This window comes from Pseudorca crassidens, chromosome 5, assembly GCF_039906515.1.
Source record: "Pseudorca crassidens isolate mPseCra1 chromosome 5, mPseCra1.hap1, whole genome shotgun sequence".
Classification (NCBI taxonomy): Eukaryota; Metazoa; Chordata; class Mammalia; order Artiodactyla; family Delphinidae; genus Pseudorca; species Pseudorca crassidens.
In genome coordinates, this window is record NC_090300.1 from 82492192 (window position 1) to 82514087 (window position 21896).

At 37.2% G+C, this 21896-nt stretch overlaps 1 protein-coding gene across 6 annotated transcripts in view; it reads left to right on the forward strand.

The window, feature by feature from the left end:
• POLQ (DNA polymerase theta) overlaps positions 1-21896 on the forward strand; it is a 116268-nt gene that overhangs the window by 16646 nt on the left and 77726 nt on the right. For all 6 annotated transcript variants that reach the window (XR_010943708.1, XR_010943709.1, XM_067738749.1 and 3 more), the window contains exons 7-12: positions 21-168; positions 2574-2720; positions 4385-4597; positions 9312-9451; positions 11137-11341; positions 11667-11809. Coding sequence is in view for 4 of the 6 variants with exons in the window: in XM_067738749.1 (XP_067594850.1) it covers positions 21-168; positions 2574-2720; positions 4385-4597; positions 9312-9451; positions 11137-11341; positions 11667-11809 (996 nt within the window). In the remaining 2 variants the exon portion in view is untranslated. The remainder of the gene's footprint in view (positions 1-20; positions 169-2573; positions 2721-4384; positions 4598-9311; positions 9452-11136; positions 11342-11666; positions 11810-21896) is intronic.

Genomic DNA, 21896 nt, shown 5'->3' on the forward strand with positions numbered 1-21896 from the left:
AACTTCTCTTTCTTTTTTAGGGAGATGAGGACCATGTTGTTAGTTTATGTTATGAGACCATTCGTGATAACCATTCAGTATTACTTTTCTGTCCGTCAAAGAAATGGTGTGAGAAGTTGGCAGATATCATTGCCTATGCGTTTTACAGTCTACACCATCAAGCTGAGGGTAAGTTACTGATAGCAGTGAAAGCCTCCATACTTAGGACATTTGCTTGAAAGTAATGTTAATAATTATATTAGCAAAGCATGGCTCTCTTTCATCATTGCCACCACCTGCCTACTGTATACTCCTTTGTAAAACTATGCTTTTGTGACTAATCATCTCCTTATCCTCCTTACAGACAATGTGTACACACATTTAGATTAATCTTCAGAATTTTAAAATGTTGGATTTCTACAGATATATACTGAGGTTCTTCATCTAGGATCCATGAGCTTTGAGAGGTTGACCTCGAAGCCCCTAAATTGTATAAAAAACTTCACATATACACATTTTTGGGGGGAAAGCAGTCATATCTTTTTTATATTTCCAAACTGTAACTCTAAAAAGAATCATACACACACACACACACACACACACACACACACACACACACGTACATATACATATATACACATGTATTGGGTTGGCCAAAAAGTTTGTTCATAACATCTTATGGAAAAAGCCGAATGAACTTTTTGGCCAACCCAATATTTTAAAAGCTTTACTGAGGTGGAATTTATGTGGAATAAAATGTACCCACTTGAAGTGTGTAACTTCATGAATTTTAACAAATGTGTTCACCTGTTTAACTCCCCCACTGTGATCAACATGTAGAACATTTCTGTCACTCTAAAATGTTCTCTTTTGCTGTCAATCTCCTCCCTCTATCCCCAGCTTCAGGCAACCACTCATATATTTTCTGTCACTCTAGATTAGTTGTGTCTTCTAAGAATTTCATGTAGTAAATGAAATCATATTGTGTGTGTGTGTCTTTTGTGCCTGGATTCTTTTACTCATCATAATATTTTTAAGATTCATCCAGATTGTTACTTTTATCAATTTGTTTCTTTTTTATTGCTGAGTATTGATCTAGTATATTGCTATAACCATTAGTATATATTTTTACTGATTCTAGGATGAGTACTAGCTTATGGTCCCTTGGGGTCAAAGATAAGTGTAGGGAAGACAGAGACCAGTTCTAGTTACAGAATACTGTGATATTTTATGACTTTGTTATGACAGTGGCATCTTGAGGACAGGTGATGGATATCTCAAGCCTAGCTCCAATAAGTAAACTTTGCCTGAAGTTATATTGGGTAGACTCTGATCCAACGTTTTAATATCTCTTCTAGTTCCCTCTTAATTGATACTTTCTTATTATGCCAACTTATATTTTTTATGTGAACCATGATAACTTATATTCCTTAATAACCAGAAACATTATTAATATTTTCTTTGCTTGAGGCTCTGTTATTTTGATTTATAGCAGTGGTTCCCAAATCCTAGTGCTTAGACTGGAGCCTGGGCTATGATGAACTTTTCACCAGAAAAGTAAAGACATGGCAGCACATTTTTCATAAAGATGAAGTTTAAATTTTGAAATTATCCCTACTGATTTTTTATGTTAAAATAACTTTTCTTTTGAAATAAGGAATCAATGATAATTTTAAAAAAATTTTAAATTGTTCTTAGAGAAATAAAACTTTGGCAACCCTCTATGGATCCTCAAAATTTTAGGAAAAGTTTACCTAAAAGACTTAAAAATATATAAAATATAAGATACATTCTATGAGAAGGTTTACTAGTTCAGAAATCCAAAATTCTAAGAAATTCTTTAAGCAAACATAGTTCTTGCATCTAAGAAGGTCTTCTGGGGGAAGTTACACATAGAGGCAAAAACAGAGGGTAATGTATGATTAATTACCACATTGGTGCCAAAAAGGCTAGAAGAATTGTCATTTAGAACTAAGCTCCTATGTGATTCTGACACTGCTGGTTTGGGGGGTGGGGCACACTTTGAGCGAGGATTTTGATTTTTAGTCTCTGAGTGGTAGTATCTGTAATTTTCTCCTTCCTTCAGCTGTTTCTTTGATCTCCTCCTGTGGGCTTGATCTCACCCTAATATAGTGTTTCCTAAACTTTGGTACACATTAGAATTGCCTGGGGAGATTTAAAAATCGTTATGTCCAGGTTGCATCGCATCACAAAGTCCAGAGGTGAATGCCAGGCATCAGTATTTTTAAAAGATGTCCAGGTGATTTTTTTTTTTTTTTGTGGCGGTACGCGGGCCTCTCACTGTTGTGGCCTCTCCTGTTGCGGAGCACAGGCTCCGGACGCACAGGCTCAGCGACCATGGCTCATGGGCCCAGCCGCTCCGCGGCATGTGGGATCTTCCCGGACCAGGGCACGAACCCGTGTCCCCTGCATCAGCAGGCGGACTCTCAACCACTGCGCCACCAGGGAAGCCCCGTCCAGGTGATTATTGTAAGTAGTAGTTTCAGAACCATTGCCCTCTGTCATGACTCAGGCAGATAGCAGTTAAAGAGGTCCAAGGGGAGGTGACAGTGTTGATGATTTTTTTGTGACAGGATTGGTAAGATCATCTGAACTTCCACCAGTGATACTGGAACAAAAGGGCCTCCTAGAAGTGATGGATCAGTTAAAACGTTTGCCTTCAGGACTGGACTCTGTATTACAAAAAACTGTGCCATGGGGAGTAGCATTTCATCATGCAGGTATCCGTATTTATAATATGTTATTAAGAAGCCCCCTCCAAGAATCCTTATAATTTCTTCATTTTTATATTTGATTTGCATTTGATTTCTTGTTAACCACACTTAATACTCTTAGATTTTATTTTAAGAAATTGTGTGATTAAGGTTAAACAAGAATAACATGTAGGTTTACTTATCTGTATGGTATATAAATACCGGATATAAGCTTTTTTGTACCATTGGGGAAATGAATTCTAAAATTATTACCTTTCTATACTTTGTTTTCTTAAAAATTAGGTTAGAGTGGTACTTGCTATCCTAATTTTATGCCACTCTGTTTCCTTTTATCTCAAGGGGTATTGGAAATATTCTCACGAGTATATCAAAATCAAATTAAGTTTAGAATTTGTCGTATTGTATTTTGAGAGGGCTACAAGTGTTTAAAAACCAAATACCTAGGTTGTCAAAATTGCAAGGGTTATGACAGTCACCGAATTAAATAATTTCTTTCAGGATATGATCTGTCAATGATGATATATGCTGAGGATATGATTAAGAATATATAGTTTCTGGGGAGTGGGAAGGGTAAGCTGTGACAAAGCGAGAGAGAGGCATGGACATATATACATTACCAAACGTAAGGTAGATAGCTAGTGGGAAGCAGCCGCATAGCACAGGGAGATCAGCTTGGTGCTTTGTGACCGCCTGGAGGGGTGGGATAGGGAGGGTGGGAGGGAGGAAGACACAAGAGGGAAGAGATATGGGAACATATGTATATGTATAACTGATTCACTTTGTTATAAAGCAGAAACTAACACACCATTGTAAAGCAATTATACTTCAATAAAGATGTAAAAAAGAAAAAAAGAATATATAGTTTCTATGATTAGGAACTTAACCTTTTCAATTTATTTAAAATTTTTATCGTGCTATATATAAATAAATTTTTAAAATATATATATATATACCCATACACACAAACACATAAAAGAATATTTTCATTGTATATAACTTATAATGCATACTAGTAAAATGAATACCGGTGGACCCACAACTTATTTACAAACTAGAATCCCAATCCTTTTGATTTTTCTTAAAATAAAAGAAAGTAAAAAATAAGCCACATAAGTGTGTATTCTATATGCTGTTTTTCATTTACTCATGTATTTATTTTTCAGACATTTATTTATGTGTCTCACCATGGTGTTGGATAGACCCTGCAGATACTGTCATAAGGCATGTCTCTACCTTCAAGGAGTTCTTGTCTAGAGCAGGGGTCAGCAAACTACAGTCTGCTGGTCAAATCCAGCTGTTTTTGTAAATAAAGTTTTATTGGAACACAGTCTTGCCCATTTGTTTTGCGGCTGCTTTCATGTGACAGTGGTAGAGTTGAGTAGTTGCAGCAGAGACCATCTGTCCTGCAAAACCTAAAATATTTACAGATAAAGTTTGACAACCCCTGGTCTAGAAGATGAGATAGAAGTACAGTATACAGTACAAGGGTTGGCAGATTATACTCTTAAATTGGTAGACTTTGATTACTTCTTTGTTTACAGTCATAACAATAGCTTGAAAAAAATCTTTACATGCTTGTAACAGATTCTCGGATCCATTTATAAGTGATCAAGTACAATATTTTCATTATATGTTAATAAATATATGCTATTGTAATTTCTTTTTTTTAGGTCTTACTTTTGAGGAGAGGGATATCATTGAAGGAGCCTTCCGTCAAGGTCAGATTCGGGTCTTGGCAGCAACTTCTACTCTTTCATCTGGGGTGAATTTACCTGCACGTCGTGTAATCATTCGGACTCCTATTTTCAGTGGTCGACCTCTAGATATTCTTACTTACAAGCAGATGGTTGGTCGTGCTGGCAGGAAAGGAGTAGACACAGAAGGTAAGTGAGTTTGAATTTTGTAATAGTGTTGCTGAAGGACAGTGTCAGTCTACCTGAAATTGAATGGCAACCCATTTCTTATCATGCTGTATTTCTTTGTTATCCAAAACACTAATGTCATCCTTTTGGATTTGTTTAATATTTATATGACTATAACTTAAAATTTTCATATCATCAACTATTGATTGTCTAGTAATGTAGAATCAAGATTTTCTTTTGTATTATATACAGTGAAATGATTCAGTATTATGTTAGATGACATCACATTAGCTGTAAGATGACTTTTAATTTCCAGTATCATCTACTATTTTGTGCTAGTGAAGGGATTAATTTATATGGGTATTAATTCTGTTTAGGTGCCTGCTGTAAGAGTTCAAATAGGGATGCTGAGAGCTGGGAAGTACTCGCACACTTTTGGAATAGGAACTTCATGTACCCTCTTTCTCTTTCTAAATTGGTGCTGGCTCTGAAAACACTTTTTCAGTTTCTTATTTTGTATCAACAAGTAATGATAATATTACCAGCAATGCAAACAAAACTTTTGTCTTAAGCAATAGGGAAGAGGCTTGTTTGAATTAAATATGAAGATAGCAGCAAATATTATTTCTTGCCTGCTACATTATTCTGGGTATGACTAAATTGTTGAGTCTTCTAACATTAAAGAACTTTGAGAGGAACATTCTCTGTCACACTTTCTTTCTTCTAGTTTGTTTTTCCGTGTTCAGCAGTATAGTTTCTATCTTGTGGTATAAGATGGCTATTCCAGTCTCTGTTATCACATCTGCATTTCAGTCATCAGGAAGGAGAGATGAGGAAGTAAAAGGCCCATCCTACCCTTTAAGGACACTTCCCAGAAGTTGCACTTAGTATTTCTCTACACACAATTGGCCAGAACTAAGTCATATGTTTACATTCCCTGACTACAGGGAAGCTGGTGAATATAATCTAGCTGAGTGACCCTGTGTTCATCTAACATTTAGGGGTTTTATTAAAGAAAGAATGAGAGAATGGCTATTAGGGGCAAGTATTAGTCTCAGCCCTAGTAGCAAATGATTCGTCTGTGTGTAATCCCTGAAGGGCCACTGGTCTGCCTCACTTTTAAGCCCTAAGAAGTTTGTTGATTAAACAAACCTTCCAACTCATTGGATTTCTCTTACTAAAGGCATCAAAGAAGTTTATCCTACTTCTGTCTCTTACTTTATCTACGAAATATGCAGATTACATTTATGTGTTTTAAAAGGGCGGGAGGAAGAGCTAAGATGCTCCCTTCTCATTCCTAACTGCCTCCTTCTGTCCTTCCTCCAATTTTCATTTCTCAGTAGCCTCACAACTCTGGAGAGTGGAGTGTAAGTTCATTTTACATAGATACTCTTCTTTCAAGGCCAGAGGGTCTTCAAGGTGATGTAAAGATAAGGAGGTTTTATTTGCCTTGCTATGTTCTTAGCTTGTGCTTATCTTTCTCATGGGGAAGAATAATAGGAAGGTTGGCACCCTGGACTCATATCAAGCCTTAAATCAGATAACATTCAAACAATACTAAAATATACCACAACAACTTTGTTTCTGAGGTCTTGGAAACTTACGAGATTTTGACTTTGCATAATGTTCCATTTTAGGTGGCATATGGCTTGCTCAGAATTTCTTTAAGTGGAGAATGTGCAAATAAAGGGTTTCATATCAACTATGAAGATTTAAATACTTGGTCATTCTTTTTGTAGCATTTTTGTAACTTCTTTGCATTTTATAAATGATATTAATATTTCCTGGATAGTTCATGGAGTTTTATTTAGATGACTCTTTAATCTCTCTTTGGATTTTTTGGAACCTTCCAGTGTAGGATGATGGTGCTTTGTGCCAAAACAGTGACTTGCAGTTAAAAAGTTTGCAGATCTATCTATATCAAATCTATGAATGATTTGACTCTAATTGACTTCTCAATTATAATATGGATACAGCCTCACTAGGCAGGTGGGAATGGGATCTGGACATATATACTGGCATTATTTTGGGCATTTTCATAAATCTTGCTCATCCTGAAAAAGGGTTGTCTATTTTGTTGAAGAATCAAAGCCTGGAAGAGCTTTACACTGCTCAAAGTGGCTTTTTAACCTTGTTGCTAATGCTAGTTGATCCATTTTCTAGGTAGTTTTTTTGTTTTAAGCTGGGTTGTTTTATAGTTATCACAAGAGCCAGGTGGTATATTTTATTCACCTGGCTTTTGTTTGTTTGTTCTGATGGCACCTATGTTTTTGTAGTTATATTTGGGGTAAATAACCAATGGTTATCAAGTGTATAGTTCCTTATATTTTTCCTATCTTGATTCTCAATTTGGCAGTGTTAAGAAAGCATCATCTGTATTTTCTCTCTGCCTGGGTGGTTAGTATAGTCCACCACAATCCTACTGTTATTTCTGTTTTTCTCTAATGCAAATGGCCTTCATTTTGCCTGTTGAATATCTTATTTACTGCCTCCTTTCCCTTACTATTGGATTCATTTTTGAAAAAAAAATAGTTTTCTCTAGTTTTAATTGTTGTAATAAGTGTTTATGTTTGTATAAATTGTATATTTTTGTCCTTAGTGACTTTTTTTAAGGTTTAATTTTTTTTTTTTTTTGGTGGCTGCGTTGGGTCTTTGTTGCTGCATGCGGACTTTCTCTAGTTGCGGTGAGTGGGGGCTACTCTTCGTTGCAGTGCGCAGGCTTCTCGTTCCGGCGGCTTCTCTTGTTGTAGAGCATGGGCTCTAGGCATGAGGGCTTCAGTAGTTGCAGCACGTTAGCTCAGTAGTTGTGGCACGCGGGCTCTAGAGCACAGGTTCAGTAGTTGTGGAGTACGGGCTTAGTTGCTCCATGGCATGTGGGATCTTCCCAGACCAGGGATGGAACCTGTGTCCCCTGCATTGGCAGGCAGATTCTTATCCATTGTGCCACCAGGGAAGTCCTGTATATGTATTTAATTAATAAGTGCTTTCACATATTTTTGTTCACTTGATTGTTTCAATAGCCTAAAGCATTTAAATTAGTGAGTGTTATAATGTGATTTCTAGGTATCTGTTAATATTTTTGATTTTATATTATCATCATGTATAACTGATACTGAACTCAGGTTTGGCTACTCATTACACGATAGGCCAGTAAGTCAAGTGACAAGGTGTTCAGTCAAGGAAAGTGACTTTATTCGAAAAAGCCAGCTAACTGAGAAGGAGAAGATGGTGGACTAGCGTCCTTAAAAACGATCTTAACATCTTGGTGCAGGCAAAGAGCTTTTAAAGTCAGTGTGAGGGAGGGTGCTTCCGGGTGCATGAGCAGCTTTTGCACAATTCTCGGATTGGTTGGCATCAAGGTGAAGTTTCAAGCATCACCAGTTTTCTGGGTTCAGCTGGTCTGGGGTCTACATGCTTGTAGTCAGCAGTTTTCATCTGGGGGTCTGCTTCCTATAGAACAACTTAGGAACGTGTGTTAGACCTTTTATCTATATCTTTCAGGGAACTGAGAGTTCGGTGACTCTGCTTTGTGGCTGGTTTATAGTCTAAATTGTTACCAGTTTCCTGGCCCAACAGCTATTCTTTGTTTCTACACCTTCGCATTTCCTAATCATTAACTCTTTTATTTATTTATTTATTTATTTATTTTTTTAACATCTTTATTTGGGTATAATTGCTTTACAATGGTGCGTTAGTTTCTGCTTTATAACAAAGTGAATCAGTTATACGTATACATATGTTCCCATATCTCTTCCCTCTTGCGTCTCCCTCCCTCCCACCCTCCCTATCCCACCCCTCCAGGCTGTCACATCATTAACTCTTGAGCCAGGCTTTTGAGACTGAGGGGAGGCCTGGGAGCTTTTTACTTCAAAGGACAGGGACACAGGGACTGGTATGCAGTTTCATAACCAGTAATAAATTGCATCTGCATTTTCCTTTATAGTTTTCAAAATATCTATTACTATTATATACTTAATTATTCAATAACAATAGTTAATCCTGTAGGGAAGGAAAAAACTTTTCCTCTACCCTCTTAGGTTCTATGCCTAGTGCCTGCAAATGAAACTGACAAATTACAGATTAACAGGAAAAAAGCCATACATATTTGACTTGATGTTAATATTTAATTTTTTACATACACAGAGTCCCTAATAGAAAAATAAAAATCTAAAGAAGCAGTTAGATGCTGGGGGCTTATATACCCTTTTAACAAAGGTTGATGAATTGTAGAGAAGTGACAAGACAAAGGAAAAGGGGTTTGGGCTTCTAGGGGGTAGTACATTGTGGGAAGGTAGATATATGCTGGAGTTTAATGCAAGTTAAGGTTTCTTTAGTGAGGTTTGTGCACACCCATCTCAATACTGACTTTTTGTCTCCAGTGATAAGAATTGTCCTCCTGCTGTGAGAGACAGCAAGGGGAACACCTTCACAGAGAAATTTATGTCCTGCTTCTAAGCAAATAAGGAGAAAGCAAAGAGCTCTTTCTATGTTTGCTGCTTCCCAATTGGCTTCAGGTCAAAATAATCCTTATGCTAAAGTGGCATATTTTGGTGTAGCATATTCTGATCCCCTTCAATCCAAAATTCAGAAAATAAAAACATTAGTGATAATTATATGACTATAACAACCACTATCTCTTGTCTCCTTTTAAACAAGCCAGTTTAAATTCTCTTTAGCATGTATTTTATGTAAACGTGTTGGGATTCTGCAACTGTATAGTTTTTTTTGATTATAGGTGAGAGTATCTTAATTTGTAAAAACTCTGAGAAATCAAAAGGTATCGCTCTACTTCAGGGATCTCTAAAACCTGTTCGCAGCTGTTTGCAAAGACAAGAAGGAGAAGTAACTTCGAGCATGATAAGAGCTATTCTGGAGGTAAGAGAGAGTTCACTAAATCACCATTTGCTTTTTTGTTCCTGTAGTACAATGATAGAACTTTAATATGTGAAAAATCTTAGTTTTGTGTTTCTTTATGAGATTATTTATAGCCTTCCCAAGTCTGAACCTCTTCTACTTTATATAGTTATTTCCTGGAGTTTAATACAGCTAGTGCCATACGAATCTACTTCAAAACAGTGTATTAAATCACAAATGCCAGATGGTTATTTTTTAGATGTTCTTTATTATTTTCTGAATTTAAAAAAATGATGACAGGGCTTCCCTGGTGGCGCAGTGGTTGAGAGTCCGCCTGCCGATGCAGGGGACACGGGTTCGTGCCCCGGTCCGGGAAGATCCCACATGCCGCGGAGTGGCTGGGCCCCTGAGTCGTGGCTGCTGAGCCTGCGCGTTCGGAGCCTGTGCTCCGCAACGGGAGAGGCCACAACGGTGAGAGGCCCGCGTACTGGAAAAAAAAAAAAAAAAAAAAATGATGACAAAAATGGACCATAGTTCCTCCATCCAGATAATACCTGTTGACATTAAAATAAAATTAAATTACAAATACACAATTAGAAGTTGCAAACTTTTACAGACGGAAGTATCTAAAGTGAAAAATAAAGCCTTTTGCTCAGAGTCCTCAAAGATAACCCCTTTTAACTGTTTAATGTATTCATCCAAAAAAGTTTCTATTCCTATACCAGCATGCCTTGCTGTTGGTTTCATTGCTGGTGCTGGAGGACTGGTATTGTACTCATTCTCGTTTTTTCCCCTTTAGCTCTGTTTGAAAAAAAAAAGAAAGTAATTGATAGCACAGGGTAGGTAAGACTGTAGAAAGTAGGCACTCATACAGTGCTGAAACTCTTTTGGAGAGAAACGTGGCCATACCTACTAAGAATTTTTTTAAAAATGCACAAAGACATTTATCCAGCAGATTCACATCTAGGAATTTTACCTAGGGATGTATTTGTGAAATTTCATCAAATTAAAGATACAAGAATGTTTATTATAGCTCTATTGGTAATAAGAAGAAACTGGAAACAACTAAAATACTATTAAAACTAAACAAATATTGGTAAAACTATGCTTTGCTGTCATTAAAAAGAATGAAATAGCTCTGTTTAGACTGATTTGTTATGTTTCCAGTATACTTTAAATGACAGAAGACAAGGGGCAGATTAGTATATGTAATAGAATAGTTTGAGGAAAATGATATCTATAAGATGCCACTTTCATCTTTTTCTACACTGATTCTCACCCCTCTTCTAGGTGGGGAATATTCAATGCTTGCATTCATATATGCCCACATATTTAAAAAAGGAAGGATGAGAAGAATTGATTTGGTTCATGGCCATGAACCATCAACACCCCCTTTATATTATATATGTTATATACTTATAGATGTATATTATTTAATTATGTTGTTAATTCCCACATTTCAGATAGATAATGATTCATTTATTTTCATTTATGAGAACATGCTATATCTACTTTTAAGGAAAACTTTTCATGTTGTCAGTAGGTGTTATCTACCTTTGTAATGAATGATGGTGGAAGAGTTAATAAAGAGTCTCTACATTAAGATGCTGATAATATTTTAAGGGAACAAAGTTATTTCTTTTATATTTTGAGGACCTATGTGTCTTATTAAAAAGTTACAGAATATTTCAAACCTCTTGTCTCAGATAATAGTTGGTGGCGTGGCAAGTACATCACAGGACATACAAACTTATGCTTCTTGCACATTTTTGGCTGCAAGTATGAAAGAAGGGAAGCAGGGAATTCAGAAAAATAAAGATTCTGTTCAACTTGGAGCAATTGAGGCCTGTGTAATGTGGCTACTAGAAAATGAATTCATCCAGATTACTGAAGCTAGTGATGGAACAGAAGGTAAATTATTCTTAATTGCAGCTTACTCACTTTTTCACCTTTAGTGATTTAGAGTATCTAAGACTGCTTAGTAAAAGGAAATTGACTTTTTCAGCAGTATAAAAGGAAACTGACTTTTCAACTCATTTTTAGTAAATCAGTGCTGTGTTCAGCAACATCAGACAATTAGCATAGAGCCTGCTAATAAATATCCATGCATTGGATTCTGTTTGTAAAATTTATCAGAGCCTTAAAATGTTAATTATAGAATGCCAAAAGACAGCATTTGTTTTATTTTATTTTTAACATTTGGTCCTTTATTTCTCCACCCCCAATCCCAAATCAGGAAGTGTGTATCATCCAACACATCTTGGTTCGGCGACTCTTTCTTCTTCACTTTCTCCAGTTGATACTTTAGATATTTTTGCTGACCTCCAAAGAGCAATGAAGGGCTTTGTTTTAGAAAATGATCTGCATATTGTTTATCTGGTAAGTTCTGCTTTCTTCATTATTATATTTGTGAAAATGGGGAGAAAATACCTATAAGAATCCTGAGCATCAAAGATACCCTAAGGGAATATCTTGCCTGCTTCCCTTGACTAGGTAGTACTGGTGGGAGTAGAGAAGAAGTAAGAAGAATTGTTGTAAAGTAATAAGCTAAATGTTCTAGTGACCTTTTCAATCTACTTGCCTACTTGTCTTTTTTCTCCAACTTTCTTTCAAAAAGTATTTGAGGTGACGTAAGAACACAGCAAAGGACAATGAGATATCTGGAAATTAAAGATAAGATCATAATGTAAAACTCAAGCAAATGTTGGTACATAAACAAGAACACCATTAAGTCATGTACAGTTTTTGTGCCCAACATTGGTTCTGGGCTGTCTAGCAGCTGTAGCAAAGAGGGAAGCTTTGTTAGTCTCAATATTCATAAGATAAAAAACAAAAAAATTTAGGAGAAGCATTGCATTTTATTGCCTAAGAGAAATGTCTTATAAAGATACTATGGGACTTAGATTCTTGATAAAATATTTATAGTAAATGCAATTAGGAATTTTAAAAGTTTGTCTACATTAGGTAATCTTTTATAAATGTTATTTCTTATAACAAATATTTTTGATAAGAATTGAGTAAAATAAAGTTTGAGATCATATTCTCTGGGAAGAACCTGACCAGAAATAAATACTTAATTTTGCAATTAAGAGCAGATGTAGGGACTGGTGTAAGCAAGATGGTGGTATAGGAGATCCCTGGCTCTAGTCCTCATCAAAAATACAGATTAGCAACTATTCACAGTCAAGAATGCCTTTCTGAAAATCCCAGAACCTGGTGGTGAGGTTAAAACACTCTCTTAGAGCACAAAAACTGAGAGAGGCCACATTCGAACACTAAGAACAGTGGTTTCACTTTGACTCTGTTGCCCCTCCTTCAAGCAAGCACAGTGCCACACTGAGGCATCCAGTTTCTCCAGTGGGGTGAAGAGAGTCAAGGTAGTCATCCAGTTTCCTCAGCATTCTGGAGTATTCCCTGGGAAGGTCACTTCTGTCTCGCCTCATGGAGAACCCTGGGAGAATTGGCAAGGCTAGACCACCAAGGGTCAGCTAGTAACAAAAAAGTGGGTGGGGCTCACAGTGACCAGTGTGTGGATCATGGCAGTGGCTCTGCATCTCTCCTGGCCACCTCACCCAATCAGAGAGGCCAGTAAGCGATTCCACTCACTGTGGCATCAGAATGATGTCCCCATCTGGCCAGGAAGCAGGGTGAGCAGTTCTGCCCAGCTGGCATCCCTGGCTAGTGGCCTGTGCATAATCCTCAATGTATATTTATACATTTTTATTTTTTATAATTTTGGGAGAATTTGTGGAGGGAAAAAGTAGTAACAGAGCCAGATTAAGAATGTGATTTATGAGCTCTTAATAAAGGTCATAATAAAAACCTTTTAATTAAAAAAAAAAAAAAAAGAGAGAGCCAAGCCAGCAGCCCCACCAGACTGCAGAGCTTGCTTGCAGTCTTGCCTGACCAGGGACCCTGACTGTGGAACATAGCCTGGAGTCCTGCATGAACACAGAGTTCATCCTGTGGGCACCCCAACTGTGGAGCACAGTCTCTGTCTACACCTGAACATGGAATCCAGCTAATAGCACCAACCAGCCAGGGAGTACAGTTTGTTCCTGCCTGACCAGAGAACCCAAGCAGCAGCCCTCCCCAACCTCAGAGCTCAGCCAGTGGTCATGCCTATCCATGGACCCCAGCTAGCAGTTCCACCTGACCAGGCAGCTCAGGCAGTGGTCCTGCCTGAATGCAGAGCTGAGCCAGTGGCCCCACCCAACCAGAGGCCCTGCCTGCCCTCCTATGGACTCTAGCAGCTGGCCCTTTCTAGAGCCCCAAGCTAGCCTGACTAGTGAAGGTCTTTCTCTGCCAGAGCAAATGTGAGGATTGGAAGAGGAGACTGCTTCCTCAAATGCACAGACACCAACACCAGAATGCAAGAATAATGAAGAATCAGGGAAACATGACACCACCAAAGAAACTAATAAAGCTCCAATAACCAAACTTAAAGAAATAAAGATCTATGAACTGACTGACCAAGAATTCAGACTAATCCTTTTAATGAAGTTCAGTTACTACAAGAAAACACAGATAGGCAACAGAACAAAATAAAGAAAACAATACATGAACATAATGAGAAGTTCAACAAAGAAACAGAAACCGTTTTTAAAAAGCCCCCCAAGCCCCCTAAAACCCAGAAATCCCAGAGCTGAAGAATACAATGAGTGATCTGTAAAATTCAATAGAGAGCTTCAAAAGCAGACTTGATCAAGCAGAAGAAGGAATCAGTGAACTCAAAGATAGGTCATTTGAAATTATGCATCCAGAGGAGGGGGGATGGGGGTTGGGGGGATGGAAAGAATGAAGAGTGAAAAAACCCTGCAAGACTTACGGGATGCCGTCATATACATTATTGAAGTCCAAGATGGAGAAGAGAGAGAGAAAATGGCAGAAAGTCTATTTAAAGAAATAATGGCTAAAAACATGCCAAATATGGCGAGAGATATGGACATGAAGCTAAAAGGACCCCAAACAGGTACAACCCCAAAATGACTTCATCTAGACACAACAAACTGTCAAAAATCCAAGAATCAGAATTTTGAAAGCAACAAGAGAAAAGACTCTTGTCATGTACAAGGAAACCTCAAAAGGCCATTAGTGGATTTCTTAGCAAAAACTTTCCAGAGAGAATGGTATGATATATTGAAAATATTTAAAGAAGAAAACTGCCAACTAAGAATGCTATACCAAGTAGTTCTGTCCTTCAGAAATGAAGGTAAGATAAAGACTTTCCCAAACAAAGAAAAGGTGAGGAAATTCATCACCACTGGACGTGCATTATAATAAATGTTAAAAGGAGTTCTTCAAGCTGAAATGAAAGGATGCTAATTAACAGTGTAAAAACATATGAATGTATAAAACTCACTGGTAAAGGTAAATTTATAATCAGATTCAGAATTCTGAATGTAATGGTGGTATGCAAATCACTTTTATATAAAAGTTAAAGACAAACATTGAAAATAACTATAATTACAATAATTTGTTAATAGATATATAAGATAAAATGTAAATTGTAATATTAAAGGCATAAAATATGAGGGGATGGAGAAGTAAAAGCATAGAGTTTTTGTATAGCATCGAAGTTAAGTTGTTATTAGCTTAAAATAGGATTTTATAACTATGTATACAATGGAATATCATTCAGCCATAAAAAAGAAGGAAACCTTGCCATTTGTGACAACATGGATTAACGTGGAGGGTGTTGTGCTAAGTGTAATAAGCTAGACAGAGAAAGAAAAATTTTGTATGGTCTCGCTAATGGAGAATCGGAAAAGTTGAACTCAGAAACAAAGGGGAATGGTGGTTGCCAGGGGCTGGGGTATGGGGGACATGGGGAGGTGTTGGTCAAAGGGTACAAACTTTCAGTTAAAGGCATACCTCCTCGTTTTATTGCACTTTGCTCTGCTTCATTGCGCTTTGTAGATACTGCATCTGTTTTTTAGAAATTGAAGTTTTGTAGTAACCCCACATTAAACAAGTCTTTTGGTGCCATTTTTCGAACATCATTATTTTTATTTTTTATAACTAAAAATTTTATTTTTATTTATTTATTTTTGGCTGTGCCTTGCGGCTTGAGGGATCTTACCTTGCGGCTTGTGGGATCTTAGTTCTTCCCCCACCAGGGAGCGAACCCCGGCCCTCAGCAGTGAGAGCATGGAGTCCCAACCACTGGACCGCCAGGGAATTCCCTAACAGCATTATTTTTAGATTAAGATGTGTGCATGGTTTTTTTAGACATAATACTATTGCATACTTAAGAGACTACTTTTATATGCACTGTTAAACCAAAACATAACTTTTATATGCACTGGGAAACCAAAAAACTTGTGTGGCTCACTTTATTATGATAATTGCTTTATTGTAATGGTTTTTTTTGTTTTGTTTTGTTTTTTTACATCTTTATTGAAGTATAATTGCTTTACAATGCTGTGTTAGTTTCTGCTTTATAACAAAGTGAATCAGTTATACATATACATATGTTCCCATATCTCTTCCATCTTGTGTCTCCCTCCCTTCCACCCTCCCTATCCCACCCCTCTAGGTAGTCACAAAGCACTGAGTTGATCTCCCTGTGCTATGTGGCTGCTTCCCACTGGCTATTTTACGTTTGGTAGTGTATATATGTCCATGCCACTCTCTCACTTTGTCACAGCTTACCCTTCCCCCACCCCATATCCTCAAGTCCATTCTCTAGTAGGTCTGTGTCTTTATTCCTGTCTTACCCCTAGATTCTTCATGACCTTTTTTTTTTTAGATTTCATATATATGTGTTAGCATATGGTATTTGTCTTTCTCTTTCTGACTTACTTCACTCTGTGTGACAGACTCTTGGTCCATCCACCTCACTACAAATAACTCAATTTCGTTTCCTTTTATGGCTGAGTAATATTCCATTGTATATATGTGCCACATCTTCTTTATCTATTCATCTGTTGATGGACACTTAGGTTGCTTCCATGCCCTGGCTATTGTAAGTAGAGCTGCAATGAACATTTTAGTACATGACTCTCTTTGAATTATGGTTTTCTCAGGGTATATACCCAGTAGTGGGATTGCTGGGTCATATGGTAGCTCTATTTGTAGTTTTTTAAGGAACCTCCATACTGTTCTCCATAGTGGCTGTACCAATTCACATTCCCACCAGCACTGCAAGAGTGTTCCCTTTTCTCCACACCCTCTCCAGCATTTATTGTTTCTAGATTTTTTGATGATGGCCATTCTGACTGGTGTGAGATGATATCTCATTGTAGTTTTGGTTTGCATTTCTCTAATGATTAATGATGTTGAGCATTGTTTCATGTGTTTGTTGGCAGTCTGTATATCTTCTTTGGAGAAATGTCTATTTAGGTCTTCTGCTCATTTTTGGATTGGGCTGTTTGGTTTTTGGTTATTGAGCTGCATGAGCTGCTTGTAAATTTTGGAGATTAATCCTTTGTCAGTTGCTTCATTTGCAAATATTTTCTCCCATTCTTAGGGTTGTCTTTTGGTCTTGTTTATGGTTTCCTTTGCTGTGCAAAAGCTTTGAAGTTTCATTAGGTCCCATTTGTTTATTTTTGTTTTTATTTCCATTTCTCTAGGAGGTGGGTCAGAAAGGATCTTGCTGTGATTTATGTCATAGAGGGTTCTGCCTATGTTTTCCTCTAAGAGTTTGATAGTTTCTGGCCTTACATTTAGATCTTTAATCCATTTTGAGCTTATTTTTGTGTATGGTATTAGGGAATGTTCTAATCTCATACATTTACATGTAGCTGTCCAGTTTTCCCAGCACCACTTATTGAAGAGGCTGTCCTTTCTCCACTGTACATTCCTGACTCCTTTATCAAAGATAAGGTGACCATATGTGCGTGGGTATCTCTGGGTTTCTGTCAGGTTCCATTGATCAATATTTCTGTTTTTGTGCCAGTACCATACTGTCTTGATTACTGTATCTTTGTAGTATAGTCTGAAGTCAGAGAGTGTGATTCCTCCAGCTCCGTTGTTCTTTCTCAATATTGCTCAGGCTATTCGGGGTCTTTTGTGTTTCCATACAAATTGTGAAATTTTTTGTTCTAGTTCTGTGAAAAATGCCAGTGGTAGTTTGATAGGGATTGCATTGAATCTGTAGATTGCTTTGGGTAGTAGAGTCATTTTCACAATGTTGATTCTTCCAATCCAAGAACATGGTATATCTCTGCATCTATTTGTATCATCTTTAATTTCTTTCATCAGTGTCTTATAATTTTCTGCACAGGTCTTTTGTCTCCTTAGGTAGGTTTATTCCTAGATATTTTATTCTTTTTGTTGCAGTGGTAAATGGGAATGTTTTCTTGATTTCACTTTCAGATTTTTCATCATAAGTGTATAGGAATGCAAGAGATTTCTGTGCATTAAATTTGTATCCTGCTACTTTACCAAATTCATTGATTAGCTCTAGTAGTTCTCTGGTAGCATCTTTAGGATTCTCTCTCTATATATAGTATCATGTCATCTGCAAACAGTGACAGCTTTACATCTTCTTTTCTGATTTGGATTCCTTTTATTTCCTTTTCTTCTCTGATTGCTGTGGCTAAAACTTCCAAAACTATGTTGAATAAGAGTGGTGAGAGTGGGCAACCTTGTCTTGTTCCTGATCTTAGTGGAAATGCTTTCTGTTTTTCACCATTGAGAATGATGTTGGCTGTGGGTTTGTCATATATGGCCTTTATTATGTTGAGGAAATTTCCCTCTCTGCCTACTTTCTGGAGGGTTTTTATGATAAATGGGTGTTGAATTTTGTCAAAAGTTTTTTCTGCATCTATTGAGATGACCACATGGTTTTTCTCCTTCAGTTTGTTAATATGGTGTATTACATTGATTGATTTGCGTATATTGAAGAATCCTTGCATTCCTGGAATAAACCCCACTTGATCATGGTGTATGATCCTTTTAATGTGCTGTTGGATTCTGTTTGCTAGTATTTTGTTGAGGATTTTTGCATCTATGTTCATCAGTGATATTGGCCTGTAGTTTTCTTCCTTTGTGACATCCTTGTCTGGTTTTGGTATCAGGGTGATGGTGGCCTTGTAGAGTGAGTTTAGGAGTGTTCCTCCCTCTGCTATATTTTGGAAGTTTGAGAAGGATAGGTGTTAGCTCTTCTCTAAATGTTTGATGGAATTCACCTGTGAAGCCATCTGGTCCTGGGCTTTTGTTTGTTGGAAGATTTTTAATCACAGTTTCAATTTCAGTGCTTGTGATTGGTCTGTTCATATTTTCTGTTTCTTCCTGATTCAGTCTTGGCAGGTTGTGAATTTCTAAGAATTTGTCCATTTCTTCCAGGTTGTCCATTTTATTGGCATATAGTTGCTTGTAGTAATCTCTCATGATCTTTTGTATTTCTGCAATGTCAGTTGTTACTTCTCCTTTTTCATTTTTAAATCTATTGATTTGAGTCTTCTCCCTTTTGATGAGTCTGGCTAATGGTTTATCAATTTTGTTTATCTTCTTAAAGAACCAGCTTTTAGTTTTGTTGATCTTTGCTATTGTTTGCTTCATTTCTTTTTCATTTATTTCTGACCTGATCTTTATGATTTCTTTCCTTCTGCTAACTTTGAGGTTTTTTTGTTCTTCTTTCTCTAATTGCTTTAGGTGCAAGGTTAGATTGTTTATTCGAGATGTTTCCTGTTTCTTAAGGTAGGATTGTATTGCTATAAACTTCCCTCTTAGAACTGCTTTTGCTGCATCCCATAGGGTTTGGGTTGTCGTGTCTCCACTGTCATTTGTTTCTAGGTATTTTTTGATTTCCTCTTTGATTTCTTCAGTGATCACTTCGTTATTAAGTAGTGTATTGTTTAGCCTCCACGTGTTTGTATTTTTTACAGATCTTTTTCTGTAATTGATATCTAATCTCATAGCGTTGCGGTCGGAAAAGATACTTGATACAATTTCACTTTTCTTAAATTTACCAAGGCTTGATTTGTGACCCAAGATATGATCTATCCTGGAGAATGTTCCATGAGCACTTGAGAAAAATGTGTATTCTGTTGCTTTTGGATGGAATGTCCTATAAATATCAATTAAGTCCATCTTGTTTAATGTATCATTTAAAGCTTGTGTTTCCTTATTTATTTTCATTTTGGATGATCTGTCCATTGGTGAAAGTGGGGTGTTAAAATCCCCTACTATGAATGTGTTACTGTTGATTTCTCCTTTTATGGCTGTTAGTATTTGCCTTATGTATTGAGGTGCTCCTATATTGGGTGCATAAATATTTACAATTGTTATATCTTCTTCTTGGATCGATCCTTTGATCATTATGTAGTGTCCTTCTTTGTCTCTTGTAATAGTCTTTATTTTAAAGTCTATTTTGTCTGATGTGAGAATTGCTACTCCAGCTTTCTTTTGGTTTCCATTTGCATGGAATATCTTTTTCCATCCCCTCACTTTCAGTCTGTATGTGTCCCTAGGTCTGAAGTGCGTCTCTAGTAGACAGCATATATATGGGTCTTGTTTTTGTATCCATTCAGCCAGTCTGTGTTTGGTGGGAGCATTTAATCCATTTACATTTAAGGTAATTATCAATATGTATGTTCCTATTCCCATTTTCTTAATTGTTTTGGGTTTGCTATTGTAGGTCTTTTCCTTCTCTTGTGTTTCTTGCCTAGAGAAGATCCTTTAGCATTTGTTGTAAAGCTGGTTTGGTGGTTCTGAACTCTCTCAGCTTTTGCTTGTCTGTAAAGGTTTTAATTTCTCCATCAAATCTGAATGAGATCCTTGCTGGGTAGAGTAATCTTGATTGTAGGTTTGTCTCCTTCATCACTTTAAATATGTCCTGCCAGTCCCTTCTGGCTTGCAGAATTTCTGCTGAAAGACCAGCTCTTAACCTTATGGAATTCCCTTGTGTGTTATTTGTTGTTTTTTCCTTGCTGCTTTTAACATATTTTCTTTGTATTTAATTTTTGATAGCCTGATTAATATGTTTTTTGGCGTGTTTCTCCTTTGATTTATCCTGTATGGGACTCTCTGTGCTTCCTGGAGTTGATTAATTATTTCCTTTCCCATATTAGGGAAGTTTTCTATATAATCTCTTCAAATGTTTTCTCAGTTCCTTTCTTTTTCTCTTCTTCTTCTGGAACCCCTATAATTCGAATGTTGGTGCGTTTAATGTTGTCCCAGAGGTTTCTGAGACTGTCCTCAGTTCTTTTTATTCTTTTTTCTTTATTCTGCTCTGCAGTAGTTATTTCCATTATTTTATCTTCCAGGTCACTTATCCGTTCTTCTGCCTCAGTTATTCTGCTATTGATCCCTTCTAGAGTAGTTTTAATTTCATTTATTGTGTTGTTCATCATTGCTTGTTTCATCTTTAGTTCTTCTAGGTCCTCGTTAAATGTTTCTTGCATTTTCTTTATTCTATTTCCAAGATTTTGGATCATCTTTACTATCATTATTCTGAATTCTTTTTCAGGTAGACTGCCTATTTCCTCTTCATTTGTTAGGTCTGGTGGGTTTTTATCTTGCTCCTTCATCTGCTGTGTGTTTTTCTGTCTTCTCCTTTTGCTTATCTTACTGTGTTTGGGGTCTCCTTTTTGCAGGCTGCAGGTTCATAGTTCCTGTTGTTTTTGGTGTCTTTCCCCAGTGGCTAAAGTTGTTTTAGTGGGTTGTGTAGGCTTCCTGGTGGAGGGGACTAGTGCCTGTGTTGTGGTGGATGAGGCTGGATCTTGTCTTTCTGGTGGGGAGGTCCACGTCTGGTGGTGTGTTTTGGGGTGTCTGTGGACTTATTATGATTTTAGGCAGCCTCTCTGTTAATGGGTGGGGTTGTGTTCCTGTTTTGCTAGTTGTTTGGCATAGGGTGTCCAGCACTGTAGCTTGCTGGTCGTTGAGTGAAGCTGGGTGTTGGTGTTGAGATGGAGATCTCTGGGAGATTTTCACCATTTGATATTACGTGGAGCTGGGAGGTGTCTTGTGGACCAGTGACCTGAACTTGGCTCTCCCACCTCAGAGGCACAGCACTGACTCCTGGCTGCAGCACCAAGAGCCTTTCATCCACACGGCTCAGAATAAAAGGGAGAAAAAGTAGAAAGAAAGAAAGAGGATAAAATAAAATAAAATAAACTAAGATTAAATAAAATAAAGTTATTAAAATAAAATATAATTAATGAAGAAAAAAAATTTTTTTAAGTAAAAAAACAAAAGAAAAAATGGACAGATAGACCCCTAGGAAAAATGGTGAAAGCAAAGCTATACAGACAAAATCTCACACAGAAGCATACACATACACACTCACAAAAAGAGGAAAAGGGGAAAAAATAATAAATCTTGCTCTCAAAGTCCACCTCCTGAATTTGGGATGATTCGTTGTCTATTCAGGTATTCCATAGATGCAGGGTACATCAGGTTGATTGTAGAGATTCAATCCACTGCTCCTGAGGCTGCTGGGAGAGATTTCCCTTTCTCTTTGTTCGCACAGCTCCCGGGGTTCAGCTTTGGATTTGGCCCCGCTCATGCGTGTAGGTCG